General features: G+C 39.6%; 1 protein-coding gene across 1 annotated transcript; it reads left to right on the top strand.

Annotated features, from left to right (window-relative positions):
• Positions 1–2,959: 2,959 nt before the first annotated feature.
• Positions 2,960–15,077, top strand: LOC111149364 (ameloblastin). The gene is made up of 11 exons (XM_022506373.1): positions 2,960–2,974; positions 4,124–4,192; positions 6,951–7,001; positions 8,290–8,337; positions 8,838–8,948; positions 10,369–10,605; positions 11,505–11,543; positions 11,808–11,867; positions 11,960–12,004; positions 12,400–12,444; positions 14,541–15,077. Exons 1-11 carry the CDS (start codon positions 2,960–2,962, stop codon positions 15,075–15,077), a joined length of 1,257 nt encoding a protein of 418 aa, XP_022362081.1.
• Positions 15,078–18,217: the final 3,140 nt, after the last annotated feature.

Genomic DNA, 18,217 nt, shown 5'->3' with positions numbered 1-18,217 from the left:
AGATAGTGTGCTGAGCATTCATTAGTATGGTTAACTTAAATAAATTAAATTAAATCAATGCCATCCTATGGTAGACCACATTTCACATATTAAATAATTATATGAAAATACTATATATATTCAAGTTGAGTAGCTCACCCAATGTCACATGATCAGTGTCACAGAAAGGCTTCAAAAGCAGTGCTCCAGCTACTGTACTGATATTTTCCACAGGATATCCTCTCTCTGGCTTTTCTTTATAACTTTTTCTGTGGTACATGTGCCCTTATGTATCTCAGATCTTCTGTCATTCTGAGCTTTCTTATTTTTGCTATATGCTGGACACGGCATTTTTTTAATTGGTGCTCTCATTTTTCTTTATACAGTTACAGTCTTGATTAGCATAACATAGCTTTCATGAGCTGTAATATTTCCTTAATGTCTATAATCACTGTCACTCATTCATATGCTGATAATAAAACCCATGTTTCTTTGAAACTAAAATATTTTTAATTTTTAATTACAACATAAGATGTAATGGGATTATATTTTATATTTGCTAACTTTCCTGTAACATAAACCAAAAATAAAAAACTGCTTACTAGATGCAAAATGAAACCAACTTCAACTGATGACAACAATCATGATTATATGTATATATACCCATGTATAGTCTCATGTAAAATGAGAGATAATATTGGAGAAGTAAATTGAAATGTTAATTTAGCTGTCTAGTTACAGGGCAAACTTTACATTATAGCTTTAGGAATCTTAAAAAGTCTTTGAGCGAAGCTGTGAAATGCTGAAACCAATATTTTAGGAAGATAAGTTGGGTATACAGGAAATTGGAGGAGAAAGAAACTAACAAGTAAACATCTGGAACACAATAATCCAGGACTGAGTGTGAAGGTCATTTTTGGTAAAAGCAACATCATTTATAATATATCAGATACCTGGCTTAAGAGAAAGGCAGAATATGTGAATTCTACCAAAACATCATTATTAGCATGTCATGATCATGCTCATAAACCATAAAAGATATATACAACACATCCCATTTCCCTGGTTAACCAAAAACTAGGACTCTTAATCCCATGAGTTTACATCACCTATGCAGGGGAAATGTCTTCCGTCAGGTCCCTTCTCTACTCTCCTTAGAACTCATAGACCTAACTGCCACTGCTTCTCCTTTAACACACACACACACACACCGAACGTTGTCTTTGTGGTCCCATGTTTCTTGGGACCCCATGCTTCTCCCATGCAAAGGACAATCACCCATTTACTGAGGACCCATTGTGTGGCAACTACTATACCTTTATCATCTCACCAAATCTTCAAAACAAACCAATGGTAGTAAATGATCATCTTTATATTACAGAGGAAGAAACGAGGGCTCAGAAAGATTAAAGGACTTGATTAGCACCAGAACCAGAATAAAGAGAAGGGAGGGTGGGGTCAAAAATAATACTTTTTATTTCAATAACACTTTGCTATTTACAATGCATATCCACATTCCTTATTTCTTTGCATCCTAAAAATAATTCTGTTATCAATAGGAGATGGAGTTTTTCAAGGACAATTTCTTGGATAACATTATTTGAAGACATTGGGCCTACACGTAAGTATGAAGACATCTTTCTCCCAAAATACCAGCTTCTGCAGTGTTCCCTGTAATTGGCAACATCCCTACTTCCCTAAAGAGTGTACTGACTCATCCCTTCTTAAGAAACGAATCTTAAATTCGTATCTCTACCATATCTGAAATCACAGCTTTGGAAAGATCAGGAGGCGCAGAGAAATAACAAAAGAAGTTAAAGTTCAATCCACATCCAAGACATTCTTATCTGCTCATGGAGAAAAACCCATCCATGTTGATGTTAGCCTGTTAAGTGACACAAATATGATGAACCTGGCTTCCTACTGAATGTGTGAAAGTGGGTCTGTCTGAAGATGAGAGAGGTGAGATGAGTGCCTGTTGACTTGATTGTTTCCTGGAAAATGTTTTGATTTATACCCCTCTCCCTGCAAAGAACATGCACCAAAGGTTTACCTGAAGTGATCCTCTCAGAGGGTCCAGTTAAAATTTCTTACAAAAGCCTGGCTAGGGCGCCTGGGTGGCTCAGTGTGTTAAGCTTCTGCCTTCGGCTCAGGTCATGATTTCAGGGTTCTGGGATCGAGCTCCGCATCGGGCTCTTTGCTCAGTGGGAAGCCTCCTTCCCCCTCTCTCTCTGCCTGCCTCTCTGCCTCCTTGTGATCTCTCTCTCTCTCTGTCAAATAAATAAATAAAATCTCAAAAAAAAAAAAAAGAAAAGAAAAAAGCCTGGCTAATTCTACTCTAATAATCTTCAGATATAAAACTATCTAGGAAAATCTGAAGAAAAAATCACAATGTATTCGTTATCCGTCTAATATTTCCATGTTCTCCTTCAAGCTCAGAACATTATTTTATGTTTCCTTCTAGACTATGTGTGTGTTAGGGTAAGGGAGGGAGGATACTTTTACGACAACAAATATGGAGGGTGAATCTTGAAAACAGGCACTGGGTCACTAGCTTTATCTGCAGATAAAAACCTACACAAACAGATAATGGTTAATTTTACACCTATTTTTTGTATATATTCCCTTCAGCTCACCAAAATGATTGTCTTCAGAACTTGTGTCCATTATTCCTTTACTGTTTTGCGTGCAGTTGAGTTCCCTGAATGTATACAAGGGTTGGTTTACAGTTAAAAATAACGAGCCTCCACGGGGCCAATGTCCTTGCATGCAATAAAAGGGTGTGGGCTAATTACAGGAGCAGAGTTTGGTTTTTTCCCCGTTTCGCTCCACTTTGATTGGTGGATTGGCACTTTAAATAAAGGTTTCTGGTCTTCCCTGAATGAGAGATACAGAGCGAATCCTAGGCACAGTCCAGAAAAAAATTTAATCTTCTTAGAACTGTCTCGGTTGGCATCACCAGGCCCTGAGAACACAGTGCATGTCAGCATTGAAGGTAAAATGTGATTTTTATGATTTCCATGTGATTCCTATACATTCTTTTTTTCTATCTCTAGGTAGCTTTTATAAAGAGGATTTTTATATATCACCAGAAGCTGAATAATAGTTTATTGTAAACCATTAGCATGGTCCAGAAAAGACATGTCTTTTATACCCTATCAGCTAAGGAAAACAAATCTATAGACTTTTTTTTTTTTTTTTTTTACTGTTTGTTATTATTAGTCAGAGGGCCTAATTTAGAAAGGTATTAAAAGAATGAGCAAATATCTTGGCTAGTCAAATTTCTGTTTGTGTAAGAGTAAAGAGGCTTTCAACTTACAGAATAAACTTAAAGAGATAATTCATTTTAGAAAGAGGAAAAGTCAGGGTACCTGGGTGGTTCAGTTGGCTAAGCATCTGCCTTCAGCTCAGATCATGATCCCAGGGTCCTGGGACCCCCGCATTGGGGGGGACCCCGCTTCTCCCTCTGCTCCTACTTGCTTGTACTCTCTCTCCTGCTCTCTCTCACTCTCTCTTTCATAGATAAAAAATATCTTCCTAAAAATGAAAAATAAAAAGAAAGAGAAAAGCTCAATTGTGAGACGTATTTCCCACTGATGTCAAAGGCGATTAAAAAAATCAGTGTATTCTTATTTTTAAAAAGATAGACTTTGGCATGATTATCTGGGTAACTGAAGCCTAGAGTCAGATGCTCTAACATACCTGCAAGTAAAAGTTTGCTTTAAAATAATTGGTTGTATTATATTTTGAATGCATTTCAAAATTTACTCTGGAAAGAAAGTACATGGATGATATTTAATAGACCAAAATTTCACATAGTGGAAAGGGTTTTCAAAATCATAATTCATTTTACAAAATAGAATACAACATTTAAAGAGCACAGCACAGAAGTTGTTCCTCAGGTTGATTTAGGTTGTAGCTCCATTAAAAAAAATTACTTAGGTATTTTTTAATTGATTGCCAATTAATTCCAAAAACTAGCAAATACAAACAAGCTATTTAGAAACATTTAGTTGTATTTTTTGTTTTGTTTTTTGAAACTGTTTTGGCAGAACAGAGATGCGGCTCATTTGAAATATTGTCTTTTAACCACTCTGAAATAAAAATGCATTTGATTTAATTCTCTGACTTAACTCCGTTTCAGATCCCACTTTTCAAAATGAAGGACCTGATACTGATCTTATGCCTCCTGGAAATGACTTCTGCTGTGCCGGTAAGTCAGAGTTTTTTAGACAGTGCCCTAAGAGGGATATTGTTGGATCCTAGGCAGTGCTGAAGGACGTGGCCTGAAGTCCGTGCATGGACGAATCTGAATTAACCCAGTGGCAGACTTTCTACTGAGTCAAAGTCATAGTTGCCCAGACATCAGTCTTACCATCCAAAAGGAGTAATTCAAATATATAACTTTTCTATTCAAAAAGATATTATAATATTCCAAAGGCAATTTTGAAGTCTTACTCCATTCATTCAAAGATAAAGGACTTCTATAGCCTCCACAGGGCCAGGGCACCCTTTCATTGTCAACTACTTGCTACCTTTATGTAATTGAAATGGAGAAGAAATTCCTCCACAAAAGCAAAGTATGTTTTCTTCATTCTTAAAAGAATATTAGCCAAGTTATGATGATTCCAAAACAGAGCTAAAGAGATCCATTTGAATCTAGTAATTAATCAACAGATTTGTCTTGTGGGGGAGATACTGTGTGACTGACAGCTTAAGTTTCTTAAGTCAAAACATGCCACGGCAATGGGGCTAATTGTGTGCTACAGTCGTACACCAGGTTCACTCTATCACTTATTGATCTGATTTTCTACGAATGCAATCCTCTAAGTCCTGAACTACTCTGCCAGTAGTATGTGTTTCTGTTTTCATGAAGACTTTCTTCAACTTCTATGTGCATGTGGCTGATATTGATTGAGCACTTGCCACGTACCCAGCAATGTGCTGGGCACTGGAGGGATGAAGGTAAATATGACGTGGTCTCCCCTCTTGAGGAACTAACTCATAGTTGGACTCCAATGAACTTTAAAATATTCCAGTTCCCTGAGAAAAGAGCTTAGCTACTTGGGTTTCTTAAAGTTAAATGTCTGGGAGGAAAGGGATAAAACTGTTTACAAGGATGAAAATCTCAATTCTACAAATAAAAAGAGCTCTATTCTATTACCCAACATGAACCTTAAGTGAAAGAAAACTTGAAGCCGCCACCCTAGCTTGCTTTTCTGTGATACTGACATCGGGGTCAGCCTCAGCCATCAACTATCTGTCTAATACTTTGACTCCTTTGACACCTCTGGAACCTATGCTGGTCCACACCTGTGTCAATCAGGTGTACCCCCAAGGGACACAATTGCTTGGGATTGCCAACTGACTGCCTGTCAAGTTAGGTGTTCTCCTTTTACTTCCTTGTTGGAAATGTATCCTCTGTCCATTTACATTCATGTAAATATTGTTTGAACCCTGACTTGGAGCAAATGGAAAGCAAAGTAGACTTTGTCCTGTAGTTGGATCTGTCCAGTGTACCCTATTTGTGTACTGGCCAATGAGAGGATGGAAGACTTCACTCTCGCAGTCCTCTCAAAGGCGAACAACCTGCTCATGTCCCCGCCACAAACACACACATCACTCTTCCTGTCTACACACCTGATCTTTTTCTCTGCATGGAGTATTTGTTACACATTTATAATTCTTTTCCTGTGATCCATTGCTAAAACTGAATTCTTTGGAGAAATTTGCACCAGAGGGTGAGGTTTTATCTGTATAAAAAAGCAAAAGGTGGAGGGTAGATAACATACTCAAGAAACTATCCCTGAACTTCTTACTCATAAAAAACAAATAATCCCAATATATTTAGTGGACACTCTGTCAGTATTTGGGGTATAAATGAAGGAAGGAAGGAGTTAAGAACCTGAGACTCTCAATAATAAGGATTTCCAAAGAACCAGAGACCACCAAAATGTACCCTAATTCTTACTCCTCCATTCTCCATATTTTCTACCAGTATTTGTGCATATTAATAGGGATTGCTTTAGAAAGAAAAATATCTCCCACTTTAAAAAGTGTGTAAGTATATGGGCGCCTGGTTGGCTCAGTGGTTAAGGCCTCTGCCTTTGGCTCAGGTCATGATCCCAGGGTCCTGGGATGGAACCTCACATCAGGCTCTCTGCTAAGCAGGGAGCCTGCCTCCTCCTCCTCTCTCTTTCTGCCTGCCTCTCTGCCTACTTGTGATCTGTCTGTCAAATAAATAAAAATCTTTTAAAAAAAATAAAAAATAAAAATAAAAAGTGTGTAAGTATAACTGTATTTTTAACAACTTTCAACAACTTTTAAATGAGCACATTAAGCACATTAAGTATAATGACACTTGATACTAGAATTTTTAAAATTTTATTTAAAATTTATTTTTAAAAAATCGTATCTTGGATATGACCCCAAAAATATAAACACAGATCAATAGATTTTTACATAAAATAACCTTTCATGAAAGATGACAGAGGATTTGTTGAATCCCCTTGAATGGGTGACAAGTTAGGTTTTGCATTTGGTTTTGCTGAGTGCCATGATCTCAGCCACATTCCATTAACCAGAAGCAGGTAAGTTTGCCAAATGTGCAAGAAAATTAAGCTTAAGTTTGTCCCTTTTGTTTTCCCATGGGATAAATTTTTAGAATACAAAGTACTCTTGGTATTCTATTTTGTAGTTTTATTTTATTTCTTGTTTTCAATGTAACCTCCAACTAAATCAAATTTTGCTGCATTAAGATACAGACAAAGGATAGATGGTTCATGTGGAAACAAAATTATTAAATATGGTGTGAATTCCCCAAATGATTTAAATTCCTCTTTCTTCTGCTTAAAGGCTCAAGTCAAAAGCCCTCAGCTGACCTCTATGTACTGGGTTAGCTTTGTATTTCCAGAGTGCATTTAAGGAAGGTTCTCAACAGAGATCTCAAAATTATTCTTATTTCCATCTAGGTGTTTCCTCAGCAACCTGGGACACCAGGCATGGCTAGTTTGAGCCTGGAGGTATGTATTGTCAGTATAGTCCTAGAGAGAGAGAAACACCATGGGCTGGTTCTGTTTTCCTAGCTGCAAGTCAGGACTTGTCTAGAGAAGCTTCAGAGAAGTGTATGATATTTATTAGAGCCTCATATTATCATTTTACTGCGATTTTAAACTCTCAGGTATCTTAGGAATGTCATCTGTGTGTGAATCAGAACAATACTAATATTTAAAACCTAATATATACTATATCTATATAATAACTATATTAACATAATTACTACATTAATTAAAACATTGTTCTGAAGCCACACATGGTTTATATTTAATTCCATCACCTCATGGTATTTTATATGAAAATATTCCCATGAAGAAAATTTACCTTACAGAATGTAGTTGTTTATAAGAACTCCTATAGATCACACTAACCTTGTTCTATAGTTCTATAGTACCTGTTTCCTACCTTGTGTCTGCCTTCCTGCAGTTCTCATAACTAATAATAGTGCTTAGAAAAATCTCAGCACGGTAGAAATATTTGACCATATCAATAGAAAATATTGACAGTTCTGAATAGAAAAATATTTCTGCAATCACAAATTTTACGTAAGACCTTGCAGAATTTATTTGTATCATGACAATCTGGGGGGATCAATACTTACATAGGCTAGAAGCTTATTTTGAAAGGAAGCTAATTTCGTTGAGTTTTTTTTTCTCACTTTCTAGCTTAAAAATCAACTCAAAGCACTCTGAATCGTTTCCCATTAAATTGAGATTGACTTTTCGTTGAATTGTCAGCATTCTTGGTCATCTATCCAGATGGTCACCATTTTCCCCAAGATTTTTTGTATTCATTATTTTTAGGCCTTTTTTATTTGGAAAGGAGGTAGGGTTTGTTTTGTTTTGTTTTGCCTTTTTTTGTTTGTTTGTTTGCCTATTTGGGGGCTGGATTTATAAAAGGCAAAATAAATTAAGTGGGGGGGGTCAATGAAACAATATTCTCACAGTTAAATTTCTATTTCAATTGAATGAGCTATTTTCCAATGTTTCAATGAGCGCTCCACTTAAATGATAGTTTTTGTCTTATTTGATTAGTGATTTAAAAAGCAAGCTTACTAATTTAATGGCAATAACAACAACAATAGCAAAACCACATTTAACATTTCCACTTCTCAATAATGATTTGTGTCTATTTTTATTTTATTCAAAATGACCCACCACAAACTTTGTGCTAATAATATCGTATGTTGACAAGATAGTTGTATCATACAGAAAATATATGTGGCAAACGCTAACCCACTTTTTTTCTTGCTAGACAATGAGACAGCTGGGAAGTTTGCAGGGACTAAACATGCTTTCTCAGGTAAACCGCGTTTCAAATATCTCTTATTGCAAGAATTAATGGAGGTGGTGGTAGTGATATTAACAACAACATCATAACTCTTAAAATGTGTTAGTGAGTAGACATTATCCTAAATATTGGAAGAAAAAATGACTGAAATAACCTAAAACAAAGTAAGATCCTGGGATGGGATGGTAGGTAAAACAATATGGAATTTTCTTGAGTAAGAAAAAGCTCAAATTTTGTGCCATTAGTTTTATTAAACAGTCCAAAATATGGGGGCTTAAAAAGCTAAATGTCAAGTAAGTTTATGGAAATGTTGCAGTCTGGCTCAGAATGGAAGGGAAGTCTGTTGGAAGAGAATATTTACCCACCCATATTAAATTCACTGATGTCACACTTACTTGTGCTATCTCTACACTTTCTGTGGATTTTATAGAAAATGATAACCAAGTTTAAGCCAATACTGAAATTTTTAAAAGCATGTGGTCTTTTTTTTTTTTTCCCCTGCATGTCTTTAGTATTCAAGATTTGGTTTTGGAAAATCATTTAATTCTTTGTGGATGCATGGTCTCCTCCCACCACATTCTTCCTTCCCATGGATGAGACCAAGGGAACATGAAACTCAACAGGTAGGTTACTTATATCAATATGCTTGAAACTTCAAGCTTAAAAATATTCCCCTCTTGGTCTTCTCTAAATTGTCACAAACTAGCTACGGACAGATAATACTAATGAACAGAAAGTGATCCAAATAGTAATAAATCAAATCCTATAATTGTTTTTAGTACTTGGGAAAATTTTAAATAAAGTGGCCCAAACTTTCAACCTATTTATACGTTTATTTCACATAGGAAGATACGGCCTCCAAAATATAGTAAGAGACTTACATTAACAACACGAACAATAACAACAGATAAACTGTCTTCAAGGTGGAAGCAGACATGGCTTGGACAAACTCCCATTTTAGTCAAGATTTCCCAAATAATTATTCAAAACCGTGTTTAAAATGATGCCAAAGCCCTGGGTAAAATACCACAGACCCTAGAGCAATCAAAAATACATCCTTCAGTTCACCATTAGTTGTTAGGTGTCGCATAACACCTAAGAGAAACGCATAAGCCCAACTGTAGAGTGGAAGTGAAAGTGAAAACGTTTAAGAATGGCTCCAAGGTCCATGAAGTTTCACATCCGCCTGGGGGATAAGACAAGACACTGTAGGACAAGGTGCCAAACTGTGAGGAATAAGTAATAAACGCCGTGGGCGTTTCGAGATACGCAGTAGCTGGAGAGGCAGAGCAGAGCCAGATTAAGGAGAGACTTCCAGGACACTCTGAGGATCTTGCAAAGGATTTAAAAATAACAGGGAGCCCTTCACCACAGTTAATTTCAAAAAGGAACAAATAAACACGGTTGTTTTAACCAGAACCTTTGATTCCAGTAGGCTTTCTGTGACAAGCAGCATTACTCACTAATCCACATTTCATGGGACCATAAATTATGTTAATAGTGACTGTTTCTCCACTTGCTTGTTTCCAGAATGGACTCCATGATGCAGGATCTTGGCATTTTATTTAATAATTCATTCTCCTTTCATTAACAGAAAAATATATATTATTTACCTATGCCAGGCATTTGTTATGAACCATGTTAAGTCCAAGGCCAAAAAGACGAGAAACACATATCATCGTGTCTCAGTGGACTGGGGGCAAAGATAACTAACAAATCTCTGTGATCCAGTGAGAAAGTGGTAGAACAGACATGCCTGTAGGAACTCGGAGGAGGAAATGACGACTCCATCCGGAAGTCCAATAGTTCTCCATATTCTTGAGCACAGGTAGTCCCAAAGGAAGCAAGGGAGACACAACAGAACCCCCCAGATAACACTGCCTGCACATAAATGGGTGCTTCCTACCTAAACATAGCCCCAAGACAATTCCCCTAGACTCTCCTGCAAGCAGAACTTTTCTCAAGCCCTTTGCTTTAGAACTTCTAAATACCACAGCTCAGAGAGCTCTCCCTTCCTGACACTCCTCTCAAATTTCTCTGCAGTATGAATATTCTTTGCCTGTGCATCCCCCACCTCTCCCATCGCAGCCATCCCTGCAGCCCCAACAGCCAGGACAGAAACCCTTCCTCCAGTCCGCTCTTGTGACCGACGTCCAGGACACAGCCCAGAAGGGAGGACCTCAGCCTCCGGTTTACCAGGGACAACCGCCCTTGCAGCAAGTAGAAGGGCCGATGGTCGAACAGCAGGTGGCGCCAACAGACAAGCCACCAAAAGCCGAGGTAATTCCCTTTCTCCGAAGTCAAATCAGGGTTCCCCACTAACTCAGAGGAGGAAAACTGATTTGCAGAGCCCGTTTCGATAATCAGAACTTTCAGGCATAATATACGACAATACAGATATGTTTTTAAGCAGTTGACATATCTGGGAGCAGGACATAAATTTCCATTCCTGTCCTTTGTCATCAGAGACAAGGCATGGGTCCTAAAAGACACCGTTCCTGTAAGATTGTTCCTTAGTTGCAAAAAGAGGAAAGCTTTCAGAGGAAATAGGACAGCCCAGAGAAGCCCGCTCTTCCTATCATCGGGATGTTTTTCTTTGTTGGAAGGGCTGAAAGACGTGATTGATCCCACAGCATTGCAAGTAGCATCTGGGATTATTATTTCTCTGGCTGGTAGAGAGAAGGTGATCATGTAATAACGTAGAGACAAGAGCAGTGGGAAGAAAGGAAGGTACCCTGTAACAAGTATGTGGCAGGCGTTTGACAGTCCCCCATATCATCCTGATGACATTCTTATAAAGATAGATATTATCATCCTTTTTAAAAAGAAGACAGACTTTGACAAGTTATAAAATTTTCCCAGTATTACCGAATAATTCAGGTTATTCGGTAGCACCAGGATTCAAACCAACCTGGCATGCTCTGATTCCCAAACTCATTACTTTCTACTCTGCAAAACAAAGCAAATTCATGGTAGACAAGCCCTGTCTCCCGGCCCATGCACTTGAGACATGACAGTAAAATGCAATTGTTATCTCTTGGATGTACTGTCCAAGACTAAATGAAAGTGAAAATCAGGAAACTCATTTTAGATTGTTTTCTCATAGTCATAAATAAGGTAAGAGTGTATCCAGTTCTATTTTTATGGGTTAGTAATTTTCATGTTTATCTGTGATACAGCTACCAGGAATGGATTTTGCTGATCTGCAGGGCCCATCGGTAAGTACAGATCTCAGTGAGACACTTTCTTGGGGGAAATATCTATACTTCAAGAAAGAAGAGTGCAAAATGCTCATTGCCCCATTTATCCATGAATATGAAGTATAATGCTTTCCTTTGTTTTCTTAAATATTAAATACTTATTTGTTATGCTAATGCACCAGAAAATGCTATTTCCTGTAACTCTTAGAAATGGCCATAATGGGAGGCTTTCCTAAGTTATAGCAAAAATGAATTACTGATTCTGATTTCTACCACTTAAAGGTGTTCCAAATAGCCCGTTTGATATCTCAGGGACCAATGCCACAAAATAAACCATCGCCAGTAAGTTTTTTAAAAATAGGTCTTTGCCTACAATTTACTTAAAATTTTATCTTGGAAAATGCATTTATAATGATTATTGCATTTATATTTAGCTTTATCCGGGAATATTTTACATGTCCTATGGAGCAAATCAACTGGTAAGTCTGTATCCTACAAAAAATACCATTTTAAATTAAATGTTATCTTAAGAGCTAAAATTACAAAATCTAGGCCTCACACAAAAGAGCCCATATTCTCTGAACGCCTAAATGGGCAACTGAAATGGCAAGGAGCCATACTTTCTATTTTAATAACTCTGGCCAGACACGCGCGCGCACACACGTAGCGGCCTTAAAGAAAAGGTACATTTTCTACCTGAATTATCCAAATTGTCACATTTATTCAATAATGACTCATCTCTCCACTTTACTCTGCTTCTGGGCACAGCATTAACATTAAGACTTCAGGAAAAGCTAAGTGACTTTTAACTTTGTCTTGAGTAGCTAATAGGATAATAGGAAGCTGCTACTGATGCCTGTTTCTTTTTGAACAGAACGCTCCCACCAGACTTGGCATCATGAGTTCAGAAGAAATGGCGGTGAGTGATGTCTTCAAATCCTTATTAAAATAGTGGTCTGGGGAGAGTAGTCACAGATGACTTCCTGCAAGAGGCATTGGCCATGAATGTCATTGAATATACTGCACAGGACTCCAGATGGTTCGACTCCAAAACCAAAAACTTGATTCTTATGCAACAGGCAAAGATTTCCCCATGTTTCCCATATCATCATTTCTGAGCAATGACCATTCTAGAACATGGGATTTGCCCCATTTCTTGAATATGAGCAGGGGAGAAACCACTCTTGAAAAGCCATTATCACTGAATAGCATATGCTCAAACCAAAAGAAGAGATATATCATTTGTACAGAATTCCCACTTCCTCTTGGACTATTAACCCCTCGAGACAACAATTCAACTGCGCTGCAAGTCATTTAGACCTCAAAACTGAGAGGTCAAAAAGAAGAAGAAAATGAACAAGTTTATATATTGTCTCATGTTCACTACAAGTGTAGTTCCCCATCTGTCACCATACAACACTTCACAATGTTATACACATGAAACCAACGTGACATTGGGTGTCAACTATATTCAGATTGAAAAAAAAAGAAAAGAAAACCAACCAAGTTTAAAATGTGATCAGTATAAAATCCAAAGTGCATGAATGAGTTCATGTGAGGATATTCTTTTTCTACTATCCATGCATATGACCACTTTGAAATTTGAGACCGATAGACTTGCACAATTTTATATTTTCCCTCAGCAATTTCTACCAGTTACATCTGTTAGAGCACAAATCAAGACAAGCACCATACTAAATTAAGTCATTATCCACTACAGTCCTATCAAATTAATAAATACAGATACACGCTATTAGTGACAGAACACTCGCATCCCAACATTCTAGAGGGCCTTCTGTGAACTAAATGCATAGAAAGACGCTACAGAGGCAACAAAAATTAGATAAGGTTTCTGTTTTCAAGGAGCTTACTGTCTCACCAATAGAAAATGTAGATATAAGGGCAGATAGTGTCAAAATGATGGGATAAAGGGCAACAGGGCTATGAGAGAGGGAGGAGGGAGAGGAAGTTAGCCCAGCCTAGGGGCTCAAGGAGATGATATGAGAGGGGAGATGTACAGAGCGGAGATCCAGGGGAAGGTAGGAGAAAAGAATACTGGATCCACATACCACCAGCTCAACTGGCCGAAAATTCAAGCGAGTATTAATTATCATCTTATAATTTTAATTAATTTATAGTCTGCCTCAATTTATAGTCTGCTCAAAAGATTTTGCTGCAGCTTATGGGAAAAAAAACACAATAAATGTAACCAAAAATTGAAGATAAAATTTTAAATGAGTCAAAATTGTAAGAGAGATTACAAAAATGAAAGTTGTAAGATTCTGCCCAGTCACTATAAATAGCCCAAGATGTTGGGTTGGGCATTTTTGACAGCAAAGGCGGAAAGAGGAAATATGGTCAGTTCTACAATTCTAACTGTCCACAGGAAGAAAATATTTCCACCCCTCCGGAGACATCAAGCTTCTTTTTCTTCACATATTCTGAAAGAAAGAAAGGGAGGGAGGAAGGAAGGGAGAGGGGTGGATGGAGGGAGGGAGGGAGAAAGGAAGGGAGAGAGAGAGAGAGAGGAAGGAAGGAAAGAAGAAAATCTTATGTGAGGTTTCATTTATTTTAGAAATGATGTTGACCTAGTTCTCTAAAACATCCCTCAACAAACTCAGCAACGGATCCATTTTTCTTGGTTTTCTGATGGTATTGTCTATTTTGCCTGCTTATTGTATTCTTAAAATTAAATTCAAACTATCTTTTGCCATTAGCCTTGCTTCTGCCCTGCTTCTCCACATCTCTCCTTCTCCCACTTTCATCCAGACATGGCAAAGGGTGTCCCCCTGTCTTTCACAGAAGTGAGCAACCAGAAAAGTACAAGGTCCTCTCCTTTCTATGTCAAAGCCATTTTAGTGAGAAGTGTGCTCACACAAAGCTCTCAGTCAGCTTGTGTGAGCTGTTTCCTATCAGCTTTTTGTGGTTTCTTGGTGAAGCTGACCACGTATGATTGCATAGTATACTTCATCATATGTGATAATGGTGTCTTCGGTCAATGGTTTTTTTCCCCAGGGAGGCAGAGGAAGCCCCATGGCCTATGGAGCCATGTTCCCAGGATTTGGAGGCATGAGGCCTAACCTTGGAGGAATGCCTCACAATCCAGCTATGGGTGGAGACTTTACTCTGGAATTTGACTCCCCAGTCGCCGGAACCAAAGGCCCTGAGAAGGGAGAAGGAGGTGCCCAAGGCTCCCCTTTGACTGAGGTCGACCCAGCCAATCCAGAAAACCCAGCTCTCCTTCCAGAGGTAGCACCTGGTGCCCTGGGAGGGCTTCTTGCTCATCCAAAGGGCAACGACCGCAACATGGCAAGAGGCCCAGCTGGGCAGAGTGGGGGACCCCTCAGGGTCACCCCAGCAGACGCTGACCCACTGATGACCCCTGGATTAGCTGATATTTATGAGAACTACGGTGCTGATGTGACCACACCTCTGGAAGAAACGCCCACAGATACCACAGCGATCCCAGACACTCAGCAAACACTGATACCAGAAAACAACGCACAGCAGCCCCAGATTATGCACGATGTGTGGCATTTCCAAGAGCCCTGAGAGCCTGGAGATTATCAGCTACCTTCTGTATGCACAAGCTCCCCAGCTTTGTCCCCATAATATATCTTTTTGCTAACACACTTTCTACCCTTCTGCAGCAAAGGCATTGAAAATGCTAAGCATATATTAATAAATATAAGTGGCTAGAAATAGTGTAGGTCCCCTTTTTGCTTTCACTCTCTTACTGAAATAAAATGTGTCGACCGTCTCTATGATTTAGAAACACTATTAATGACATTAGAGCAAGTCTAAGGGTCTCTGCATTGGAAAATCACTGTTTCTCAGCTGTCTTTGGTATTCCAGAATTTCTCTAACTAGCATGACACTGTTATATCCAGGAAATGTGACATTGCTTCGGAAATGTTTCTCTAGGCAAAGGCACATATTTGCAGAATTATGAGATATATCATTCAAACATTAGTAAACAGGGATTGGTGAGCAATCCCTGACTGGTATTACTGGGTTTGGTATATTGGATTTAAAATTCTCATTTGTAGAGTATTTTATTTAATCTAGTAAAAACACTTAGCCTGTTTTAAATAAAGAATTTTTCTCATTGGAAAATATCAGGAATTATACGTTCATTATTTACATATATTCAAATGGTTAAGAAAGGCATATGCATTCCCTACTCATGCTACTCTTTAGCCCATTTTATTTGAGTTGTTCATTCTTTCATGGAAAGTTTACTGAGTATCTACCAATGTCCCGGGCCCTGGCTAGGCAACAGGGACACAGTCCCTTCCCTAGTGCTTACAGTGGGAATGTTTGGACAGCAGACAATCACAATTTGTTCTGCTATAGAAACAGCCACTCGGACCAAATCACCTACTTAACATATATTATCTCACAACAACACTGCAAAGTAGATATTCCCAACCCCACAGCACGTGTAAAAAGTGCTATAAAAATGCCAAGCCCGGGGTGCCCCCAAAGCCACAGAAGCCTAAGAAGCCTTGGAGGGCCTGGAGGGGTCAGATGAGTTTTCTCAGAACAGTATTGAAAGCATTTGCAGAACACGGCCTCCAGGAGGAAGAAACCCAAGAAGAGTCATGTGGGTGCCGTGTGAGAATTAGCTCATTCCTGTGAATTGCTCTGGATAAAAAGGGAACCAGAAAATGATTGTTACTTGTCACCGAAGCTAGGTATGGGTCAGTCAGGACTATTGGCCTAAATGAAGAGGTTCTGAGACCAGATCTGGTCGCCTGTGGAAAGTAGCTTCCTGCCCCATTCTGAGCACCTCCTCCCCAGTTGCCTGGCCAGCTCTTAGACTCTACAGAACTCAGAACCCCCCCTATCCCCTATAGAGATTCTGGGGATACAGCCCAGGAAAGACGCTCTGAGGCCTCCAGACCTTGGATACTTCAGGAGTCTTAGCAGGAGCACAAAGGCACCCCCTGTTGTCTCCCTCTTTTCAGGCAGAGCTCTGCTCACCCCCACTCTGTGGCGGGAGACCTGCCCGTTACAGTTCAGTGTGTGTCTTCTGGCAGCTCCGGCAGAGGTGTGAGGGCAGGAAAATGAGGTCCACGTGAGTCAGCAGACGCCCACTGACACCCCGTAGCAGGCCAGACCATCTCCGACCAAGAGTGCAGTAAAAGACGTATGGACAGATCTGGGTTCGACCTTCATCTATGAGCCTTTGGAAGTGAGACTTACTTCTCTGATCCTGTGTTTTCATTTCTATAATGGAGCTACGACCCAACCCACCTCCCAAGGTTGTTGTGAGAACTATAGGACATGAAGTTCTCAGAGAAAATCGCTGAGTCCCAGCAGTTTCCTCCTTTTCCTACTGGTCCTTCTCATGAAGAGAACCCAGCAAGAGAGCAGCAATGAGAAGGGAACCGAATTGTTCATGTTATCTGATGAATTGTGCTTTTCCACGTACACTCCGCACACCACCGGCTGCTTCTTTGCAGTTGAGAGTGTGCATTTGTGAGATCGCACATGCTGGTTTCCCTGGTGAATGTTGTCATACCAAGGGCTCAAAGGTGGCCTCCCTATTGGCAGACCGGGCACTGAACAGCACTGATAGGTAGATCAGCTTTGACCGGGGGATACTGTGTTGTTGAGCCCTTGAATAACCTCTCTCCCTGCCACCATGTCCACCTCAAACACGGGTCCAGTGAGCAAACACCAAGTTGGCCAAGGATGAGGCTAAATGTCACCCACAGGAGCCACCCTAATTATTGAGAATTCCTCCACGTTGGCTCCCCTCTATCAGGCATTTACATGAGAAACAAATATTTTCATAATAATGAGAAACAAATATTTTCATAATACATCCCATCGCGGGAGGCCCATGCTGATAGCTTGCCGTCTAGACCTCCTTATGGCCAATTTTCCAATTTTACTCTTCAAGGCCCTAACCCACTGAGCAATATGGCACTGAGGCTGAGGCAGGATGAATCTATCTCAGGCCATCTGTCCTTCCAAACAAAATAGACAACCAGACATACCTTTCAGTGTCCTGCCCACTGAGCAGGATTGTGGCACCCTGACTGTGCACTTGCAGCTGATGCTAGAATCCCATACAGAAATCCACAAACCAGGGGCACACTTTTTCCTCTCCATTAACCGATCGTCGATGGGGAAGCCATGAAATTGATTCTCCAAACTGGGACAATTTTGATAATGAAAAGATGTGTCATAGGGCACCTGGATGGCTGAGTCCCTGGGCATCAGCCTTCAGCTCAGGTCATGGTCTCAGAGTCCTGGGATGGAGCCCACATTGGGCTCCCTGCTCAGTGGGCAGCCTGCTTCTCTCTCTCCCTCTGCCTGCCACTCCCCCTGCTTGTGTGCTTGCTCTCTATGTCTCTCTCTCTCTCTCTCTGTCAAGGGAATATATAAAATCACTTAAAAAAAAGAAAGAAAGAAAAGTGGTGTCATGAATGATAAATGAATGCTGACAACGGGTATAAACCAGTACTACCTAGGGCAAAGCGGGACATCTGTTTTCGGGTCTTTATTTTGTTTTGGTTTGTCTGTCTTATGGAATCCCCATGAAGCTAGAGGTGGGCATTGAGGGAAAGGCATCCAGGTCACAAAGAGGAAGTACGTGGAAGTCTGACTCACCTGCTTGTACAATTTGCCGGAGTCCTCCAGGGCCTGCTGAAACCTGGCGTCATATCCACCATCTCCAC

The sequence above is a fragment of the Enhydra lutris genome, unplaced genomic scaffold, assembly GCF_002288905.1.
Source record: "Enhydra lutris kenyoni isolate GAN:26980312 unplaced genomic scaffold, ASM228890v2 scaffoldscaffold21, whole genome shotgun sequence".
NCBI lineage: Eukaryota > Metazoa > Chordata > Mammalia > Carnivora > Mustelidae > Enhydra > Enhydra lutris.
This window is presented reverse-complemented; position numbering and strand designations above follow the sequence as displayed.

Bases quoted from the DNA above. Each gene is read 5' to 3' on its own strand.
- LOC111149364 (XM_022506373.1), top strand. The intron at 7,002-8,289 runs GTATGTATTGTC...TTTTCTTGCTAG, and splicing joins TGGCTAGTTTGAGCCTGGAG to ACAATGAGACAGCTGGGAAG. The intron at 8,338-8,837 runs GTAAACCGCGTT...GCATGTCTTTAG, and splicing joins GACTAAACATGCTTTCTCAG to TATTCAAGATTTGGTTTTGG.